This window comes from Geotrypetes seraphini, chromosome 2 (assembly GCF_902459505.1).
Source record: "Geotrypetes seraphini chromosome 2, aGeoSer1.1, whole genome shotgun sequence".
In the NCBI taxonomy this organism is placed as follows: domain Eukaryota; kingdom Metazoa; phylum Chordata; class Amphibia; order Gymnophiona; family Dermophiidae; genus Geotrypetes; species Geotrypetes seraphini.
Window position 1 is genome coordinate 421036035 of NC_047085.1, and position 21548 is coordinate 421057582.

At 40.6% G+C, this 21548-nt stretch overlaps 2 protein-coding genes across 3 annotated transcripts in view; one reads left to right on the forward strand and one right to left on the reverse strand.

The window, feature by feature from the left end:
• Positions 1 to 984: 984 nt before the first annotated feature.
• Positions 985 to 18595, reverse strand: RBM48 (RNA binding motif protein 48). The gene is made up of 5 exons (XM_033931142.1): positions 18255 to 18595; positions 14134 to 14324; positions 6021 to 6166; positions 3121 to 3650; positions 985 to 1179 (listed from the first exon to the last, which is right to left on the reverse strand). The coding sequence occupies exons 1-5, from the start codon at positions 18366 to 18368 to the stop codon at positions 1090 to 1092; spliced, it is 1071 nt and encodes a 356-aa protein (XP_033787033.1). The 5' UTR covers positions 18369 to 18595; the 3' UTR covers positions 985 to 1089.
• A 112-nt stretch (positions 18596 to 18707) lies between these two features.
• PEX1 (peroxisomal biogenesis factor 1) overlaps positions 18708 to 21548 on the forward strand; it is a 157071-nt gene continuing 154230 nt past the window's right edge. Inside the window, exons 1-2 of one of the 2 annotated variants that reach the window (XM_033931140.1) lie at positions 18708 to 18878; positions 20258 to 20401. In XM_033931140.1, coding sequence (XP_033787031.1) covers positions 18759 to 18878; positions 20258 to 20401 — 264 coding nt within the window. In that variant the 5' untranslated portion in view covers positions 18708 to 18758. The remainder of the gene's footprint in view (positions 18879 to 20257; positions 20402 to 21548) is intronic. The other variant, XM_033931139.1, reaches the window with a different exon arrangement.

Below are 21548 nucleotides of genomic sequence, written 5' to 3' on the forward strand. Positions count from 1 at the left end.
CTGTCTTCCCCTCCTACCTGAGCTACACATCTTGACTGGTAAGTTGAATACTGTTAACAATCCTTGGTTATAATCACCTATCTTCCCCACCATGTTTGGTTGCTTATATAGTTGGCATGGTGGAGACTTGACAACCAGCATTTAAGCATGGGAGACTGGGTCCTGTGCAGAGTGGCTGCTGCATCTCTGGCCATGTTGTTGGGCAGACTGGATGGGCCATGTGAGTCTTGATGTGTTACTGTGTGTTTCTAATGATGCATGAGAGTTTGCATGCATACTACATCCCATGCCTGAAGACTCAAACCTTCTATGGCTCTCAAGGACCATACAATTAATATTACTGCCATAGTTAAGTACATACATGAAAGTAATAAAAACTGCCATGGTGTAGTTTGCATTCACACAACTGTGGCATTTTGTATATTTATAATATGCACTGTTTTTCTTTAGGTTAATAAAACCGCAGATCAGAAACACTTTTGAGCAACTTGCTTGCAGAAAAGAAACTGAGGGGGCAGGAGCAGCTCCCTGGGAAGGAGGTGGAGTTGAAAAGTTGATTGATAGTTTTCTGCAAGCAATTTGCGAGTTGCTAAGGGTTCTAAAATCAGAAGAAACCTCAAAAAATCCAGCCCCCAATCCTAAAATTTGTCACGTTTCCTGAAACTCATTTTAGTCCACTGATCTTCTTCCTCCTCACATATATTTCCCCATTTTATCACAGTTGGTATTTTTGAAATATCAGACGTGTGTGACTCCTTTCTGCATTAGCTATTATATGAAATCATACTAGATGATCAGCTCTGCTCAGGTGGCCACCCAGCCAATGTTAGAACCAACATGGGGAAAGCATTTCTATTACGTTTTGTCTGAAAATAGCCCATGAAGACAGACTAGGCTCACTCTGTTTCTAACCAATTCAGCAAATGGAATATTCTATTTTATATCTGGAAGCTTAATATTTTTCATTATTTAATACAAATCATACACACTTACACCTCTCTTTATTATAAATTTGGTTTGTATAGCTTGCAGATGATACATTGTTAATATTCTATTTCTGCTTAAACATTTCTAACTGAAATCTTTCACTTATATTCTCCTCCTCTGCTTTAGTGGTGGGGCCCTCTGGCTGTTTTCCTCTTCAGCTCTTTCCGATTTCAATACTGGAATAGAAGAAACCTGGTAACAAAACAGGAAAATTACAAAATTTTAAAAAGGAGACTTTTCGATTCTTTCTTGTAAAAGATGAAACACTTCCTTTCTGCTCCACATCTAGGAGTCCTCAAAGCATGCCCCAGCCAGAAAAGATTTTGGTCAAAATAAGACATGAAGACAGCAGCAACAGTAGGGCTTGAAAAATAATATATCAGTGAGTAAAGACAGAAAGGAAATCCTATGTAACAAATACACATCTAACCATTCTCCGACCCAAAATGTACATCAGATAAAAAATGTCAATGACAGTTCCACAAATAAAAAGCCAACCCAGCTGTGTATCAGCATGAAGCCTACATCAAGGGTATACATATACATAATTAAAAATAAAGCTTGAATGATACTGATTATGGATGCAGGTGACAGGAATAGTAGAGATATTTTCTGTTTTTGTCTTGCTTCCATTAGTCACAAGCAAAGGCAGCTAACAGAGACAAAAGCTAAGAAAAATATGTTGTTTCACTCAAAAAGAAAATTAAATTCAACAAAAGTGCCTCATAGCAACGTTAAACACCATGAGAATCGCCAGGGACCTGTATTTTCACCTGTAACAGTCCTCTTTCCCTGCCAGGACTTGGAGCTCAGGCATAAGTTGCTCCCCACAACCCCAGTCACCAGACGAAAAGAGGCAGCAAATGGGCTGGGTCAAAAACAACATGATCAGATCCAACAGGGCAGTATTAGCAAGCAAGACCATCACCAAAATAGAGGAACAGGCTAAGATCAAGGCTGGCAGAACAGGCTCATATGGAGAAGGCAGTCAAGGATCAGAATCCAAACTACACTCAGAACATCAAAAATGAGAACTAGCCAACAGTAAGATAGAATGGGAGCTCCACAGTTTAAAGAGGTATAGGGAGTGAATCAGAAATGATGCATGTCTAAACACAAATCAAATTTGGCTCCAGGATAATGCAGTCTACAAGGCAACCTACATCATTAGGCTGTGACTAGGAACAGAACACAGGGCAACAACGGGGAGGCTGGCTTCACGTTGGCTGCCTGAAGATTTAAAATTTCAGCGGTGGGGAGGTGGTAGGTGGGGGAGTCAGGACTCAAGGAGGTTCCTAGTGTGTAGTGTCAGGCACACAGTCACCACAGGCCACATAAAATGGCAGGCAGGCCTTGTGTTTGACACGTGCTCTAGATGCTGGAACGGCTTGACCCTAGGGAATGGACCTTTTGCAATGCACATGTTCTAAGGTTAATTTTGGCTCTATTTTTAAAGAGATATTGAGGTGTTCTACAATAAGCTGAAAATGATATTTTCAAACAAAACACTGCTTGCTTTTTAGAGGGAAGGATTGTTCTTTCACATATGATAATGGAGTCTCTTCTGATCATAAGGGAGGACAGAACCATAATGGTGTTTGTTGTAGGAATAAACATTTCAACATTTCTTTATAGGCTACATCCTTCCAAAAGAGGAAGGTAATTTCCAGACCCACCTCTTAAACCAAGCACCGAGGATCTGTTTAATAATATGGTTGGTTCTAATGTGTCCAAATGCTGCTGACAGAGCTAATGACAGAAGTACAGGTACACTTATTTTCCAAGTAAACATAAATCTGATCCCTCACTGTCGACAATAAGATTTCAGTTCCACTACCCCCTCACTATGCAAAGATGTAAAAAGAAAAAAGAAGTCAAAATGAGCTGCTTTGCATGTTTTTGCATTATGTATGAATTTGTGTGAACTAAGCAAAAGTTTATTTTATGGACGGACCAAATTTTGAAAATTTTTTTTCATATGGCTGCAACATGTGAAAACACAGAGCCCAAATTTCAGAATCTGTGCAGATTTCTGGGCACAGCTGTCTTCTCTAAAAATGGAAAATAAATAAATAAATACAAGTTTAGTACATTTGATTCTGCTGGCAGAAGTACATTATATGAAAGACTCACCTCTTTCAGCTTGTTTCGAATTGCATTTGCCGACACATTTAAGGATTCATCATCCATGTCTACGTTGGGTATTTCTGGCAGCAACGGCCCAATAATTACTTCAGTATTATCCATACTGGCCCCAGTAAGATGAAATGCAGTGTCTTGGTCTCGCCTTCTCTTTCTCTCTTCTAGTAGTGTAGTTCGCGGTATAAATCTACCAATTCCCTTGTTAGAGGGCTCTTTTCTCTGTGGCCCTGGAGTGGGTGCAATCATATTATGTTCTTTCCACTGGTCTATATCAGCTGATGAAGCTGCTTGGCTATTGTTTGCAGTAGATTCAGATGGCCAGTTTCCAACATAGGCTGGTATTGCCGTCACTGGGTTTTGGGATATAGAACAAGAGGAAGGTAACTCAAAAGAGTGGGCAAAACATGAGTATGGAGTCTCACTGGAAATGCTTGTATTACTTCTTCCAGGCTGTGAACTGGGCTCTGAATATTCTGAAGCTGTCAGGTTCTGGCCCTGGTCCTTCTCTGTTACAAGCCACTCTTAAAAAAACAAACACAAAAGCATATAACTTACTAATAGTATTTAAATCATTTTGTAGAAATGATTTGTGACAGACTTCAATGGTTTACAAAACATTCACACTTTTGCTTCCTTATTCCATAAGAAACTCCATGCCACTGAAGTCAACAGCATAAAAACATAGAACTTGTGTTAAATAATGTAGTGTCTTTCTGCTTGGTTTTAGCTATAGATAATCCAAAAATTAATCTGCTGAGCAAAAACAAAAAGTAGAGCTTCACCCTACAATCCAACACACGTTCCTCATCAAACTCCACAGCTTACTAACAATGCTAAACAATGCTTTTAAAAAATCACAAAGATATTTATTACTAGCACTGTGGATTGCTAAATCATCTGACATCTTTCCCCACTAATAATAATTAAAAAAAGAGTACATACTTTTTAAGAGCCAGGTAAGATTACTAGACTTGGTCAAAAGGCTCAGCACTGACTCATGGGGCCATCTAAAAATACTGGGCCTTTGGCCAGATGCATTAAATAATTCACAATATTGACAAAAATAAAAAACAGTTTGGCAACAAGTTTAACCAACTATATTTACACTGTATTTAGTATAAGGACATCTAATATATGCTCATATACCACATGAAGCTATCTGTACACTGCTTCAGACAGCTTACATAAAAATGCTAGATATAAAATGATATGCATTCCTGACAATGATCTTTGATGATTCTCCCTGTACAGCTGCATTATTTTTTAGTTGGTATGAACATTTAACCTAAACAGCCATTAAAAAATATAAAACTGCAACATAATTTTTGTCCCACTAACAGCTGTGACTTCCCTTTCAACAATCAAATTACAGGATGGAAGAAGCATTTTAGTCTGTTGAAACACTCCTAAGCAGCGTTTGAATACTGATTAAAGAGAGATTTTCTAGTTCAGTGTTCTTCAACCACCGGTCCATGGATCAGTGCCGGTCCACAGAAATTTCCTGCCAGTCCACAGGGCCAGCACGTGCATCAGGTCCAAAAAGTGTTCTTCAACCGCCGGTCCATGGTGCGATCGATGCGGCGTTATCTTCGAGCCAGCTCCCTCTTCCTAACTGATTCAGTGCACAAAGCCATGGGCAGTGGCTCCTACGGGCATCCTGCGCATGAACCAGAAGCCTTCTCTCTGACGTTGCAACGTTAGAGGGAAGGCTTCCAGATGAGGCACGGGATGTGCAAAGTGCAATTAGTACTATTATGGGGGCGGGGTCTGGCCCACGACTTAGCCCAGTGTTCCTCAACCGCCGGTCCAAGGACCGATGCTGGTCCACAGAATAATTCTTTTATTTCTGCCGGTCCATAGGTGTAAAAAGGTTGAAAAACACTGTTCTAGTTCCTTCACATTTTAAACTTGAGGGAGACACTGGTTCTATTAAACACAGCACAATGAATGTGTTCATGTCTCAACATTAAATTAACATTTAGAGGGCCATATAAAGGACTTTAGTAAAAATTACCCCAGGGATTATGCACATAAAAATACATGCAGTGTCAAAATTGCACATGCCTTTATGCAACCTGCACATTGTGTGTGCTAACAAATATGCTCGTTTATCAGCAGGTGCAAATATCTGTGGCTTCAATCTAGCTGGTTTATCCCCAGTACTTTATGAAGACACACAGACAACCTATTATAAAATTACCTTCATTTCAGCACTGATATTTTTCATATTAATTAGATTATATCATTTTGCTTGCAAAGTTAGTGAACTTCAGAAAGTGCACACAAACTACAGTAATGCACAGCAGAAAATCTCCCATGGATAAGAAACACTTTCCTTGTTGGTCTACTTTAAAACATTTAAAAAATGGGAGCTCGGGTTTGGAAAGTTCTTGTTTAAAACAGCAAACTTGACTCTTGTATTAACTTATATTTACATTTCATTTCAAATTTCAGTAAAAATAATTAAAAAAAAAATGGGAGCATATTCTTAGCACTCCAGTCTCAGATATTCTGTTTTTTATGCGACATACAAATATTTATTTATTTGAGGCATTAACTATGGCATAAATAGCTTCCTTTAAACGTTATCCACACTTCTGCATCACCCCACAATGACAATAAATATATGGATAAATTCCATAAGAGTAACAAAAAGCTCAACAAAAATGCAGAGCAATTCCAAATGTTAACTACTGCGTGAACTGATATTAGCAAACTGTGCAACTTTAATACATTATGCTGCATCTGAGTATGTTTATTCTTCAGCCATTAAATCTTATATACAGTAATGTAACACTGAATAATTAAATCTACAGTAAGGGAAAACATAGATCTTGCTTTGGCATCTCACTTATATGAGCAAGTAAAACCAAATGAAGGCTCAGAATCACCTCTTTTAGACGTTGCTTTGGCTATAAACTTTCTGCGTTCCTGCAGTTTCTCTCTTGTTTCTTGGACAGTTTCAAATTCTGGGGCATAACACACATGAAGCAAACCACCAAAGAAACTCCTTTCATCTAGTTTTCTTTTTGCTATTCTATAAAAAAAAGAAATAAATATCCATAAGCAGGACATTAATGGCACTGTATTTCACAGAAGTTTCAAGGAAGATACAATGGTATGCAAAAGTCTGGAACCACTTGTGAATTTTGCATTAATTCAACTTTCTGACCTTTTCATTTCTTTGTTGACCCAATAGATTTGTTTGTGTACCACATTATAAGGGATACATCTGGCCATTAGAATCAACTTTTTAAGATTACTTGTTTCTAATTTTACAATTTTGTTGATAATGGAACATAGCTACTATAATTTTTACAGCTCATGCTTAAACTAGATTGAGACTGTCCAATCAGCATGCATTATTTCTGACCAATCAGGTGGCTGCTTTTGTCAGCCAATCACAATCCAGATATCTAGGTAACAGGGCAGCTATAAAAAGCACAGACTTTTTGGGATTCATACACTTTCTGCTAAAGAATGACATGGGGGACAAATTTTTCCCCGTCCCTGCAAGAACTCAATTTCCCTGCCCCTGCGAGTTTTGTCACTAACCCTATCTCTGCCCCATTCCTGTAAGCTGTGCCTTAACCGCACAAGCTTCATTCACTTATAATTTTAAACTGTTTGAGGCTTGTGCTGATGAGGATGGAGCTTACAGGAAAGGGGAAGGGACAGGAAAAGAACTCATGGGGACGGGAAAATGAGTTGCTGCAGGGACGGGGAAAAATTTGTCCCCGTGTCATTCTCTGTTTTCTGTATCAACCATGAACAAGACTCAGAACTTGATACTGGAGGAATGTGTTCATGTATCAGTGATGAGTGAGGAAGGATTTTTGTGCCACCAGATCGCCAGCAGTCTGCTGCAGTCATACTGTGATAGCAAAGATTGTACAAAGGAAGAAAGCGACAGGTTCAGTGGTAAACAAACCTTGGTTCAGTCGTCCACATGCATCAACATCACCCTAAGACTGTGCACTTCAATGACCAATCACAAGTCGACCTCACCTCAGCTCATCAATAGTTTGTTGCTGGTGCCTCCAGTTTGGTCTGCAGGATTGCAAAGCATGCAGTAAGCCACTGATGACTGACATCCAAAGGCACAACCGGATTTGAGTGGGTGCAGCAGCACTCAAGCTGGACATGTGACATGCGGGAAAAGGTGCTTTCAGCAATGAAAGCACTTCCTGCTTGTTTAGTAACCAAGCCCACACCTATGTGAAGAGGTTTCCTGGAAAGGAGTTCAAGCCTGAGTGCCTCAAACTCAGTATGAAGCATACTTTGAAGGTCATGGTCTGGGGCTGAATAGCTGCCTGTGGCGTCGGACGTCTGCACATCATTGATGGAATAGTTAGTGGGATCAAGTACATCATAATACTGCAAAAATGCATGATGCCATCAGCTAAGTAGCTGTTTCCAGGCCAGTTCCTGTTCCAAGATAACAACGTACCTTGCCATCACTCCAAATAGATGATCAACTGGAAACTTCAGAACATCGAGTCAATTGACTGGCCTTCCCAATCTCCAGATCTGAATCTGATTGAGAATTTGTGGCACAAGGTAGCCTGGGAGATATCCAAGAGACATCCACCATAAAAATATGAGTTGATTGAGTCACTCATTGCAGCCTGGAACCGTCTAGTTACCTATGATCACCTCATCAAACTGGTTCACTCAATGTCGACATGGTGCAGAAAGGTGATCAAGAACAGAGGTTGTCCCACCAAATACTGAGCAAACTGAACAGCTAAAGTGAAGACCTTAGTGGAGTGTTCCAAAAACAAAATCCTCAGATTAACATCAACAATATAGAGTGCTCCAATTATGTAAAATGCACACTTTTGTTAAAACAGAGGAAAAAGATCTCAAAACATCCCTAGGATCCAGTCAATAGAAGAACTCATTTTGGGGTTAGGGTCTCATGTGTACTTTTTTGGCCAGTGAGGTACATTGCTCAATTTATGCAGAAAAACAATTAACATGGCAACTTTAACTCAGAAATGTTAAGGCCAAGCTAGAATAAAAAGTTGATTCTAATAGCCAGATGTATTCCTTATGTGGTACACAGACAAACTATTGGGTCAACAAAAAAATTGTAACAAAAAAGTTAGAAAGGTGAAAGAATGTAAAATTCACAAGTGGTTCCAGACTTTTTGCATACTACTGTATTTGATACATAGCCCTAGAATAACCTAATAAACTTGAATAAAGGAACTTACTAAAGGTCAAATTCAACTATTTACTTCATATTTCTACATGAACTTGCTCCAAAGACTACTGAATTCTATAAGTGGAAAATTTGTTTCTACCTTTCAACTATGAAAGTGCATTAATGGGGAGATGAGAAGTTGTAAGAATGGCTGGGTTAATTTAGATTATGTAGAGTGTGTGGTATTCTAGTAAGTAGTGAAAATTGGCAGACTGAATAGACTTCATTGTTATCAATCTGTGAATCTGGAAATACTGTACATAAGGGCTAGATTTACCACCGTTTGCTAATTATTTAACGCAGGTTCCCTTATTAACAATGCAGTCTTTGCACTAAACATTCAGATAAAAAGTAAATTAGTTCTTGCTGGCTAATTTTCTTTCCCTGAGTTTCTCCACACCAGTTCAGATGCTGAGTTTGTACTAGGAACTATTATCATACCTTGGATAGCGAGTAACGTGGTTTACGAATGTTTGCAAAACATTTTTTCTTAAATTTTAACTCAATAAACAAGTGTTGTCTAGCAGTACGAGCACATATACATTATTGAGAAAGACATGGGGGAAGCCATTACTTGCCCCCTATCAGAAGCATGGAATACTGCTACTCCTTGGGTTTTGGTCAGGCACTAGTGACCTGGATTGGCCACCTTGAGAACGGGCTACTGGGCTTGATGGATCATTGGTCTGACCCAGTAAGGCTATTCTTATGTACGCACAATATACGCACATCGCATCACTGATCACGGCTGAACGTAATACATGCACCTGCAGTTCAAGTGCGCACAACACATGCACATCTCACGCTGAGCGCGGCTGAACTTAATAAAAGCATCATGCCCAATTTACCCGCAGTGGAGTGACTGTTCGAAACGAGTGAGATCTTGTAATACTTCCCTCCTTCCCCTCTCTTGCCCTTTCTCCCCATTGTTCCCACATCCCTTAAGTTAACTCAACTTGTACCCCATTAATCTTCTGTAAACCGCATAGAACTTAACAGTATTGCGGTATATAAACTGTTATTATTATTATTACAGTACTGTATTTTCTATTAAAGTTTTTGTGATGTGAGATGAATACTTCAAGTTTTCATTATTTCCTATGGGGAAATTTGCTTTGATACATGAGTGCTGTGGATTACAAGCATGTTTCTGGAACGAATTATGCTTGCAAACCAAGGTTCCACTGTACTTAGATGAGCTGTGATGATATCCCTTTAGAATCCTGTGCAATCTGTTGGCCAGCCAGTATAGATTATAACAAAACAGTAACAAAGATTATCAAATAGAACTCTCCCAAGAACTAAAAGACTACCCAACAAACAACTAAGTATTAACTACTATATAAAGAATCCATAAATATATGAGTGTTCTTCAAAAAGTTTCTGCACTTTCATATTTTCGTGGGAAACTGTTGGGACGGGAGAAGTGGTAAGAGGGCATGTCGTAGAATGTCATGTGACTATGTGGAAAAGTGATGTAATTTGCTTTTGAGATATTTAATAGTGTTTAATAAATAAAAGTGCAGAAACCTTCATATATATAAAGCTGGGGCAAAGCCACAAAGAGACCATCCAAAAAGCATAAAGATTTAGAACTTAATACATAAAAACTGAATCTAGCAGGATTGGGTGGTTTCCAGACTGATCTGGAGGAACTCAAGGGAAGAAAATTAGTAGGCAAGAACTAAACATTACCCTTCTTTTTTATTCCACCAGACCAATCCATCTAGGTGGGACAAAGTAAGCCCTGCTGTCAAGACTTTGATCTAAAGGTCGGTTCCAGCTTGAACATCCAATTTATAATGACAGATGAATGAATGCACAGGGGCCCAAATTAGCTGCTGTACAAGTTTCATGAGATGGAATTAAAGGTGCACTCAGACATGGAAGGGAATAATTTGTTTTTACCAACACCAGTCCTCAAAAATTCTCCAAACTCTTGCAGAGGACTAAGATATAGATCTCTTTTAGAATGCAAAAAGGAAGAAATCACTCCACTAAATAGCCCTTCTTTGTCAAACATGCCCTCTGAAGAACCAAGCCATAAGACAAAAATGGAGACATGTCCAGTGTGGAGACTGCTCCTGCACTAATACTTGTTACTAGAGGGTCTTCCACTTTTAGACATATCAAGCTCTGTGCCAAGAATCTCCAGTTAAATTATTATTATTATTATTATCAGGACCTCTAGCCCCACATGTTTTTGTATCCTTTGAATGATTCTGCCAATAAGTGGCTACGGTGGAAGCACAAAACAGAAGTCCAACCCAAGGCCAAGGTCGAATTAAAGCATCTTTGCCCACTGACTTGCTGTTTTTTCTACAACTCAAGATGCTCATCACTTCTAGCTTGTTGCCATCAAGTCCATTTCTGGAAAATCTCAGCAGAGCACCATATCCAAGATAGCTTCTTCCACCAGACTCCACTCTCCTGGATTCAAGATATTCCAGCTGAGGTAATTCACCTAGACATTGTGTACCCTAGCTACATATGCTGCTGGGATGTCTTCAAGATTTCTGGCTGTCTATGCCATTACTATTTGCGCCTCTTCTGCTACATGAAGCCTTCTTGTTCCATATTGCTTGTTGACATACACTACCGTTGTAGCATTGTCAGAAAGAATTCTCACCTTCTTATATAATGTCAGAACTCCAAGAGAACCAAACTGATTTGTTCACACTTCCATGTGACTGATGGACCACTGGACTTTCTTCTGAGACCATTGGCCTAGTGCCCATCTATCAAAACAATATGCTCCTTATCCAATATGACTGGCATCCATCATGACCATTATCTACTCTGGTGGGTCTCCAGACTCTTTTCCACCCCCAAAGGCTCTTTCACCCCCAAAGGCTCTTCCTAACCTCCAATGGTAGTGGCAAAACCAGACTGAAATTCTCTATGAGGGGACCTATATGAGAGTAGAGAGCTCTGCAAAGGAAGCATATGCATCCTGACCTACAGCACTAATTCCAACATTGCAATCATTAAACCCAGTACATGAAGATACCACACTGTCGTTGTCTGTGTGAGGAGGCTCTAAATCCGAGCTTACAACTTTTGCAGTCTTTGGCAGGAGAAAAACTTTGCCTCATCTGGTGTCAAATTTGGTCCAGGTACTCTATCTACTGTAACAGTGTAAGATTGCTCTTGGAAAATGTTGATTATCCATCCTAATTCCTGCAACAGCTGTACCGCCCTTGCTGTGGCTAACTTGCTCTCCTTGAAGGAATTTGCTCTTATTAACCAATCATCCAAATAAGGATGAACAAAGACGTACTCTTTTTTAAAACTTAACATTTAACTTTATTTTCAAAACAAAACATGGGTTTTTGTCTCAGGCAGCAACGCATTCCACAATGTACATCAAAGGATTTCACCACATGCCCAAGGCATCGGAGGCTCATGGCCCTGGCAAGGGCATAATAGAAGCACTTTTGTTGCACATTCTGCTGCTTTTTCATAAAAGATGTTTGGTAGTAAAAATTTCTCCTCTGATGTCCTCGTTGAGTGAGGCAGTTGCAACTACCATCATAATCTTAGTGAAAGTTCTAGGTGCTAAGACCATACCAAACAGAGCACAGACTTGGAATTGTTGGCCTAAGATCATGAATCTCAGCAGATGAAGATGAGAATCTCTGATAGGAATGTGCAAATATGCTTTTGAAAGATCTAAGGCAGTAAGAAACTCTTTTTGCTAAGCTACCACTATCAGACTTGTTTCCATTCAAAAAGCTGGAACTTTGAGAAATTTGACTGACTTGAGCTCTACAACAGGCCAAAAAGTGCTTTCTTTAACCAGCACTACAAAATAAAATTGACTAGTGTCCTGGTTCTTTCTTCCAAGTTTCCAAATTTATTAAAATTTGATATACCGCTTACAATAGCTGTTTAAGTGGTGTACAAGGTTACAATAAAAAAGGTTAAAATTTTGGGGTATAAAAAGAGAGACATACCACTTTCAGCTGAAGTAACCTGTTTAAGATCTGCCAAATTGCTTTCACCTTTGGGTAAGAACAGCAAGGTGATTCAAGATGTGTCTCTGAAGAGGATGCAGGAACTCCAGAACATAACATCTAAGAAATTAGGGTTTGCAAGTCATGCTTACAAAAAAATATGAACTTTTAGAAAGGTCCTGACTAGGCAGGACTTCGCTGTTCCTCAGAAAGAAACCCTTCTTTCAACTCATAGAAACATGATGGCAGATAAAGGCCAAATGGCCCATCTAGTCTGCCCATCCGCAGTAACCATTATCTCTTTCTCTCCCACATTCAACCAAGTGTCCTCGGAAGCCTCCTGTAGATCTTGGTACGCGAGGTAAAAATAAGAAAGCAGAAAGAAGATTAACCTATACAAAAAGAATGATGCAAAAGAAGGATAAAATTCTTGAGAAAGTCTGAGTAAAGTCCTGAGACTTTACACAACTGTGTGGCAATCAAAATCCCATGGGGAAGAGACATTTATGGCAGATCCTCTCTGGTGGCAACCGCCACAGGGGCAATAAACATGGTGGTTGTTCTCTCCAAAAAAGGAGTCAGCACTTTGTTGGCTAAACTCACTCTTGCTGCCATCTAGCTTAATATGCTAGTGTGCTGCTCTTCCAAAGGCATTATAGCTTAAGAACAGAAGAAGCAACGGCTTTTTTCTCACAAACTTGGCACTGAACCAGTGTGCCATTGAGTACCATACATGGAACAGTATTTACTTTTCTCTGGCAACGATGTCATAGGTAAAGAGAATACCACCATGTTTGGCTGACCCAGAGCTGCAAGAACAATTAAGTTCTTTATCAGCATTGAAAACCATTTTGTAAAAGGGATAAAGACTTCTATACCACTTTTTCTGTGTTTACACAATCAAAGCGATTCACATATTTTTTAGACAAATACTATTTTGTACCTGGGGTAATTAAGTGTTAAATGACTTGCCCAGAGTCACAAGGAGCTACAGTGGGAATCGAATTCACAACCTCAGGTTGCTGAGGCAGCTGGCCACTCCTAGTGCAGTCTTCTCCCCATCCATTACAATCATAAATTGCAGTACCATAAAAGCAGTTTAATATCTTAAGTGCTTATAATTACATACATGTCTGTTGAAAAGCTAATCAGTTCAGGCACTCTGGGATTTCCAAATATGAAAGGTCTAAGGCACAAACATAACCTGTCCCTTTATTAGATACAAGGGAAGTATGGGAAAAAGGTGTGTGGGGGATGGGGGGAGGAAGGAAATACCTGGGACCCAACAAGGCTAAAGAAAAGCCAAGCTACAGATGGCTTAGCCTGCTTTAAAAACTTCCTTTGACTGCTCTTTAGGTACTTTGCTTATCTCTTGTTTTATTTTATTTTCTTTCTTTAATTGACCAAAGAAATAAAAGTCCTACTAGACCACTCCCACTGCACAGGATGCCAGATGTACTATCTCCTGGAAACTAAAATACTGACTGAACAATGGACTGCACAGAATTCTTAAGCGAGAACATCACATCTCGGCTCAGTAGTTCTCAGTCTCCACCTGCTGGCAGGAGAGCACAAACCCAAATGTCTGGATTGTTCTGGTGAGATAGGGAAATTATATGTTAACACATGGCAGTAAATCTAGCCCTAAACTTGCTAAAGCACTTATGAAATCAGCTTTGTATTTAGTACATTACATCACTGGACATGAACAGGAAGGATCAGATAGGAGGCAAAGTACTATGGGATTTTAGTATGTCTAAACAGATGCTTCACACTGACTTGCTATAGAGAGGCTGTTCTCAGAAGGTTATCATCACTGCAGAATGTTATATAGTTTACCTGGCACTCTGTAAGCGCTGAAATTTGATTAAATAAACTTCTGTAAACTGTTCTGCTGGATATTCATCTAGAGCATGGTACTCTTCAATGGTACCATACAGTGCAAAATGTTCAATCAACTCCTTCATGACCCCCACAGCTGGAACACCTTGTACAAGCAAATAACGAGACTCTAAGTTGATAGTGTACACCTAGGTGAAAAAAAAAGGTAAATTAATTCAAACAAACAGAACATGGTATGTACATCCATCACCACATGCAAAGTAAAACCTGAAGTCTTATTTAAGATTTCATAAAATACTTGAAGGTTTGGATTTTCAGTCCAGTTTCTGGATGAAGCTTTTTATGGATTTCCTTTTCAATCTTTTTTTTCCACCTACATTTTATTGCTGTACCTCTTAGATGATCAACTGACTGGAGCTAAGGGCAATACATAAAAGCATTGCTCATCTTTGTACTGGCTTCCCCCCAAGAAATGGAGCAAATTTTCTCAGACATCATTCCAATGTGCCTCTCGGTAAAAATCCAAAAACCTTGAATATGATAGGCAAGAGGGTCTCTACTAGGCATTGCTACTCAACTCTGCGTTGCTGCACTTCGGTTCCAGCTATTCTTCTACCAGAAATCTATCTTGAACAAGATCAATAGCAGCCTCTATCACTTTCCAAAGACATGAAATACTCTCTCTTCCCACTTGTCTGTGAACTACAGGAATGTGGAAAAGCACCTCATCAAATCAGCCTCTGATATTGTCAATATATCCCTCACACTGCACCATGCCATTTAGCATAGCTTAGCTTAGTCTGTCAGTGCTGTGAAAGAACATGCACGAGCATTTGGAAGATGCCTCCTGCTCTAGAGAAACCATTTGGGTGTCTAGATCCAGGAGATTTACCCCTTCAAAGACAATTATCCAATGCTATAGTCCCTTGCTGAAGAAGAAACATAAGAATAGCCACACTGGATCAGACCAATGGTCGTTCTAGCCCAGTCTCCTGTTTCCTACAGTGGCCAATACAGGTCACAGTACTTAGCAGAAACAGAAATAATAGCAACATTCAATGCCACCAATCCAGAGAAAGCATAGGCTTCCCTCATGTCTGCTTCAATAGGAGATTATGGACATTTCCTCCAGGAACTTGTCCAAACCTTTCTTAAAACTAGCTACAGTAACCTATATTATCACCTCCTCTGGCAACGAATTCCAAAGCTTAACTATCCTTTGAGTAAAAAAAACTTTCCTCCTATTTGTTTTAAAAGTATTCTTACACGCACTACCTACCACGCCTCTGGAACAAGCTACCTACTCACATAACATAAGAACATAAGAATTGCTGCTGCTGGGTCAGACCAGTGGTCCATCGTGTCTAGCAGTCCGCTCACACGGTGGCCCTCTGGTTAAACATCAGCGCCCTAACTGAGACTAGCCCTACCTGAGTACATTCTGGTTCAGCAGGAACTTGTTTAACCTTGTCTTGAATCCCTGGAGGGTATTTTCCCCTATAACAGACTCCAGAAGAGTGTTCCAGTTTTTTACCACTCTCTGGGTGAAGAACTTCCTTACGTTCGTACGGAATCTATCCCCTTTCCATTTTAGAGTGTGCCCTCTCATTCTCCCTACCTTGGAGAGGGTGAACAACCTGTCCTTATCTATTAAGTCTATTCCCTTCAGTATCTTGAATGTTTCGATCATGTCCCCTTTCAATCTCCTCTGTTCGAGGGAGAAAAGGCCCAGTCTCTCTAATCTTTCATTGTACGGCAATTCCTCCAGCCCCTTAATCATCTTAGTCGCTCTTCTCTGGACCCTTTCGAGTAGTACTGTGTCCTTCTTCATGTACGGCGACCAGTGCTGAATGCAGTACCCCAGGTGAGGGCGCACCATGGCCTAGTACAACGGCATCATAACCTTCTCCGATCTGTTCGTGATCCCCTTCTTTATCAATCCTAGCATTCTGTTTGCCCTTTTTGCCGCCACCACACATTGCGTGGATGGCTTCATCGACTTGTCAATCATAACTCCCAAGTCTCTTTCCTGGGAGGTCTCTCCAAGTACCGCCCCGGACATCCTGTATTCATGCATGAAGTTCAGGAAGGCAATAAAAACCCACCTCTTCCCTTGACCCTTTGAGGGCACCTACCAAAAGTGCCAAACATTACAAAGAAGAGCAGTAGCCCTCCGCAATCACAAGGAAGTTATTCCAGTGAGAGAATGCCCAACATGGACCTGTTTGCCAGTGAATTAGGTGTGAAATGTTTCATCTTCTGCTCCAAGCGACTTGCTCAACACGGACATGCCTCAGATGTTTTTGCTACTCCTTAGGCTCAGGGACTGCTCTATGCATATCCCCCACACCTTTGATCACCAAGACCCTTCAACTGTTACTGTGTATCAGGGCCTCTGTGATCCTGATCACGCCTTACTGGTTTGGTTCCTGTACCTGAAACACCAGTTCAGTTATCCATCTCAGTGGATCTAATTTCCCAGGATGATACAGTTTTCACACCCTTGCACTAACTGCTCAAGAAGGCCATCAACAAAAATCTCTCACTCTTTCAAATGGAAAAGGTTTCATATCTGGTGTTCCTCCTTGTACCTTATCCCCTACTCTTACCCAATATCCTCCCTCTTCTAGTACCTGCTCACCCCAACTAAAGGTGGGTGGGTGGGTAGAAGCTCAGGTCATTCGCTATTAAAATTTATCGGAGCAGCACTGCAGCCTAGTGAACTGGATTGGCCATCATTAGAACGGGCTACTGGGCTTGATGAACCTAAGACCATTATTATGTTCTATCATGACCAACTGAAGAACAAACCAACCTCTGCTCATCCCCAATGACCTGGTTTATGAAAAGCCTCTAACCTCAAATCACCAGTCAGCTGCCACCCCCATACCGTAGGACTTCAATATTGTGCTGCAGCAGCTCACATTACCACTCTGAATTTCTTGCAGATTCTGCCATGAAATTCCTAACCTAGAAAACCCTTTTCCTCACTATCAGTGAGTGCACTGAGCTGGAGCAACAGTGAAGCTACACGAGCTTGTGGACTATTCCTCCTATACACTAGTGCTGGAAAACTAAACCATAAGGACTAACTGCACCCTACATTTTTACCCAAATTGGTCTCTGCTATCCACAAGAACCAATCCATAGTGCTACCTACACTCTTCCCGGAACTGCACACCATATCAGAACAGAGACAACTGCCGACCGTGGGTCTTCTGCACTGAATGAGACAAGCCCAATTAGGATATAAACAGCTTGAGAAGCTATAGCCCCACTCAACTGGTCACGAAGCGGATGCTACCCTTCTGGAAAGCTCTATGCCATTCTCTTTGTTTACCACAACACGGGCATGGAGTCAACAAGGACAGCACCCACCCACCAAATGTGACCCATGGCCACCATTACCCGCACTCCATGCCCTCGGAGGACATTTGTAACGCAGCATCCCTCTGCGCTGATTCCGAGAGCCCCCGCAATATGACACTGGATGGCAAATAGCTGGGGTTTGTTTGTTTGGGGGAGGGTTTTGGGGGGGTTACAAAATGTGTGCAAAGGTCTGCAGTGCATCTGACCTCGCAGATCTGAACTGCACATTCTTAAAAATCTGAGGTCCGTCCCACTTTTAGTCTCAGCATAGGTTAGGATCCGTCAGAGCTAAATTGTCACAGAGGTCTGTCAGAGCCAGAAACTACAAGTGGCACGGACCTCGGATGTTTAAGATCCGCGAGGTCCGTGTTTTTTTACCCCTTCCCGCAATCTGGTCCTCCTTCCGCACGTTCACTAAACACTACTACACTGACTGGGTATTCCAGGTGCTCGAATCATTGAGAAACACAGCCCTCCTCACATCGCAACAACCCCTCCTCAGAGAGAGGTGGGCCTCATTATGACGCCAAATATGCTAAAATTACAACCGTACACATACATATCCTGAAGCTCCTTGGATGTTTCTCATCAGATTCTGTAACATTTAATTAAACTTTCAAATTAATTTTCAAATATCGAGGCGGGGCCCCCAATAAGATGCACGTTGCCAAGCGATATACTACCTGCTTCAGCAAGCCAACGCACTTAACATCTTGAGGTAATTCTCTGAAAAGTCCTGCTTTGCTTACCTTCACTGCTCGCGGCCGCCGCCCCTCGCGATATTTAGGCCTAGAGTAGCAGATCTCTCGCTGCTCATGATGTCTAAGCTGTGCGAGCTCCGTCGCTTGAACCGCCATCGCCATCTCCCTACCGGTTTCCCCTTCTGCCAGCCAACCAGACACTGTAGAACTCCTAGACTCCGCCTCAGCGCTGCTCTGATTGGTCTCTTTCACAAAGGCAATTCCAAACAATGTTGACAAGGATCTGGGAGAGGGAACGATGTCATTTATAACAAATCAATCGCGTTTGTAAGGCCCATAACTTGCTCGCTAGCAAACGCGCTGACTAGAAAACATGTGCTACTGAAGAAAGCCTGTCAGCTGTATATTGCTGGTCTTCGCGGGTAATTGTTTTCAACCACGTCCCTTCCTTCTTCCCCCTGATCAGAGATGGTAGCGTCGGAACACAGACGGTTGGTAAGACGCAGGGCGTGCGCACAATCCGGAACAGCCTGTGGCAGGCGCGGGTTCGGAATGCTAGGAGAGGGGAGTGGGTCTCGCGGCGGCTCTGCGGTCTCCTTAAGATTCAGGAATTTGCGGAATTGTTTTCTGCACCTTTCCAGGCGATTGGTGGCGCAGCTGCGTTTGCAGCAGGTAATGAACACGAAGGAGGAAGGGAGGTCGTGTGGCCCAATTAGAGTCTGGCTGTTTTTTGACAGTCCGAGGTCGGGAGGCTGAACTTTGCACTGGGTGCGGGAACTCTGCCTTTATGAGTCGCATGCTGGCTTGAGAACATGTAGTAATTTGGGGGTAAAAATACGGAAAGGACAATTCTTAGGTTCAGGCAGTCGTCCTTGGGTTCCTGATCTGATTAGGTTTTCTTGCTGGCTGGTAGGATGTAATGCAATTTGCTGCTGTTTCTCTTCCCATTACTCCCACTCAGTTTTACTACTTATCATTTTCTCGCTCTTTTTTGAGGGGGAGGGGGAGGATTGTGAAATCCAGCTGACTAAAAATGAGAAACATAAATTAAACTCCCAAATCCCAAGACACCACACCTTGCTTGTAGGAAAACACCTTTATATAAACGAGTTGGAGTCAGTCGAAGTGGAGATATCATAATAAAGGAGTCTTGAGTTAAAGGTTTTATATACCAGCTCCACAGCCCTGAAAATAACACTCGGAATTTAGGAAGTTGGTTGGGCTGAGAACTTTTCAGCACACCTTTGTATGTTTTCCTATTATATCTTTATGGTATTACCTGAGAATTACAAAATTATAATAGGATTTTGGGATTGAAAGGAAATGCATGTCTGCTCATGGTTACCCAGTCATTGGATTTTCTGTATTGCCTTAGAAAGGTTTTAATATATCTTTGCATCTCTGTATTTGTTTATGCATTCTCATAGTAGGTGAATTCAAAGAGAGTTCTCCCTCCCTTCTTTACTTGCAGACAAACATTCTATACACATTAGCTCATGCATTTGTTTTAAACCTCTATCTAGTGGCTTTTCCTTAATCCATTTTCTCAAAATACAATATTTCACTATTACACAGGCTTTTCTAATGAATAGTACTTGTGCTCTAGACTGAAAATAAACCATACACTTGTGGGAGCTCCCAATAGATAGATTGTTGAATGCACTGGCAACTTCAAAACATGTGGAAATAAGTGCCCACCTTCCAAGTTCCTACATTTGTTCAAAATTAGGTTCTCTTGGATCATACTTTATGTACTCTTTTAGGTGTACTGTATATATGCTGTATGAAGGATTTTGAGGTGGGTTTTCTGTAATTGTCAAGCTCTACTTTTGTGGAGATGAACTTAAGGTTTAGTTTAGTTTAGTTTAATTGAGTCTTCTGTTAGATGCATTTCCTTCATGAAAATCTTTATTGGAGTATTCAATTTGTCTGGATTTTAGATTGAGTTGCATTTCAGCTTGTAACAATAAAACAATTTGTGTTGGAAGTTTTTTTTTTTAAATTATTGTTTTGCTTTCTAAATTGTATGTGTTTTTGTTTTCTTTTAACAGAACCAAGCCATAGAAGTGTCCTGGGGTGAAGAACCTATATTCCTGAGCTGGGTGGAGCTCCATCACTTTGATTACCATGGGGAAAATATTGTAGAAATTAATCGATGTCTTGGGGAGAAATTTGGCTTGAAAGATGGAGAACAAGTGAGAAAGCATGGCATTTCTGTCAAATAAACTAGAATGAAATACCATCTATATGAGTCTTCTAGACCTTAGATCTCTTCTACCAACTTTAGGCATATACTGTATGAATGAAGGGAGCATGTGGAGGGGCAGTCTTATAACACCATCAGTTAAAAAAAAAAAATTGTGGAGAAAGAGTTGCATGAGTCTGTCCCCTTTCACTCTTGCTTTCTCAGGTACATAGGTACACAGGTTTCCTAGGTACACTTCTACTCTTGAATTAAAAGATAATTATAAAGGTTTCATAATGAATATATTTTGCCATTCTACCTACTGATAGCAGAAAAAAAACAAATACATGATTTGGCTCATAAATAATAAAGAAGAATATAAGTACATTTGAATAGCCTTACTGGGTCAGATCAAAGTATTACCAAAGCCCATTATCCTGTGACCTGGATTGACCACTATGTAACAAGTACCTGGCAGGATGATTTTTCTTAGTTTTTTTTTTTTTTTATAATAACGGTTCACTTAGGAATTAATCCAAATCTTTTTTTTTTTTTTTTTTTTTAATCCTTCTGCTCTAACTGCTTTTGCCATATCATCTGCCAACAAAACTAATTATGCATTGAGTGGAAAAAGTATTTATCCTAGGACAAGCAGGCAGCATATTCTCACATATGGGTGATGTCATCCATGGAGCCCAGTACGAACAGCATAAAAAGTGTACTTTCACATTAATTTTTATGACACTTTGCGACTACCCACACCACGCACATGCGAGTGCCTTCCAGCTCGATGCCCGCTTGTGGTACCTCAGTTCTTTGTTTTCCATGGAGCTTTGAGTTTCTTTTTTCATAGTTTCTAGTTTTACTTTTGTTTAAAAAAAATAGATATATTTCTTTTCTTTTGTTCAACCTCAGGCTTCTGCCTTGAGGTGATTTTCCCAGCAGGACTTCGATCACCATTGAGTTCAATCTCACCGATGAGATTTTTCCCATGTCGAAACCTACGATGGGGTTTATAAAGTGCTGCAGGTGCCAGAGGCCTATTTCCATAACTGACTTACATAATTGGAACGTGAAGGTTGTACTATGGACAAGTTTGGATGTTGCCTTTATCAAAACTCTATGCTGTTGAGTAGAATCCTTAATTACACTTTCTA

What these genes read in the sequence shown, in the direction of transcription:
- RBM48 (XM_033931142.1), bottom strand. Translation starts at nt 18,368, where the DNA reads ATGGCGATGGCGGTTCAAGCGACGGAGCTCGCACAGCTTAGACATCAT. An exon ending in CAAAGCAACGTCTAAAAGAG is followed by an intron (nt 3,651 to 6,020) that starts GTGATTCTGAGC and finishes TGTTTTTTTAAG; the next exon opens with AGTGGCTTGTAACAGAGAAG. An exon ending in TTCGAAACAAGCTGAAAGAG is followed by an intron (nt 1,180 to 3,120) that starts GTGAGTCTTTCA and finishes TTTTGTTACCAG; the next exon opens with GTTTCTTCTATTCCAGTATT.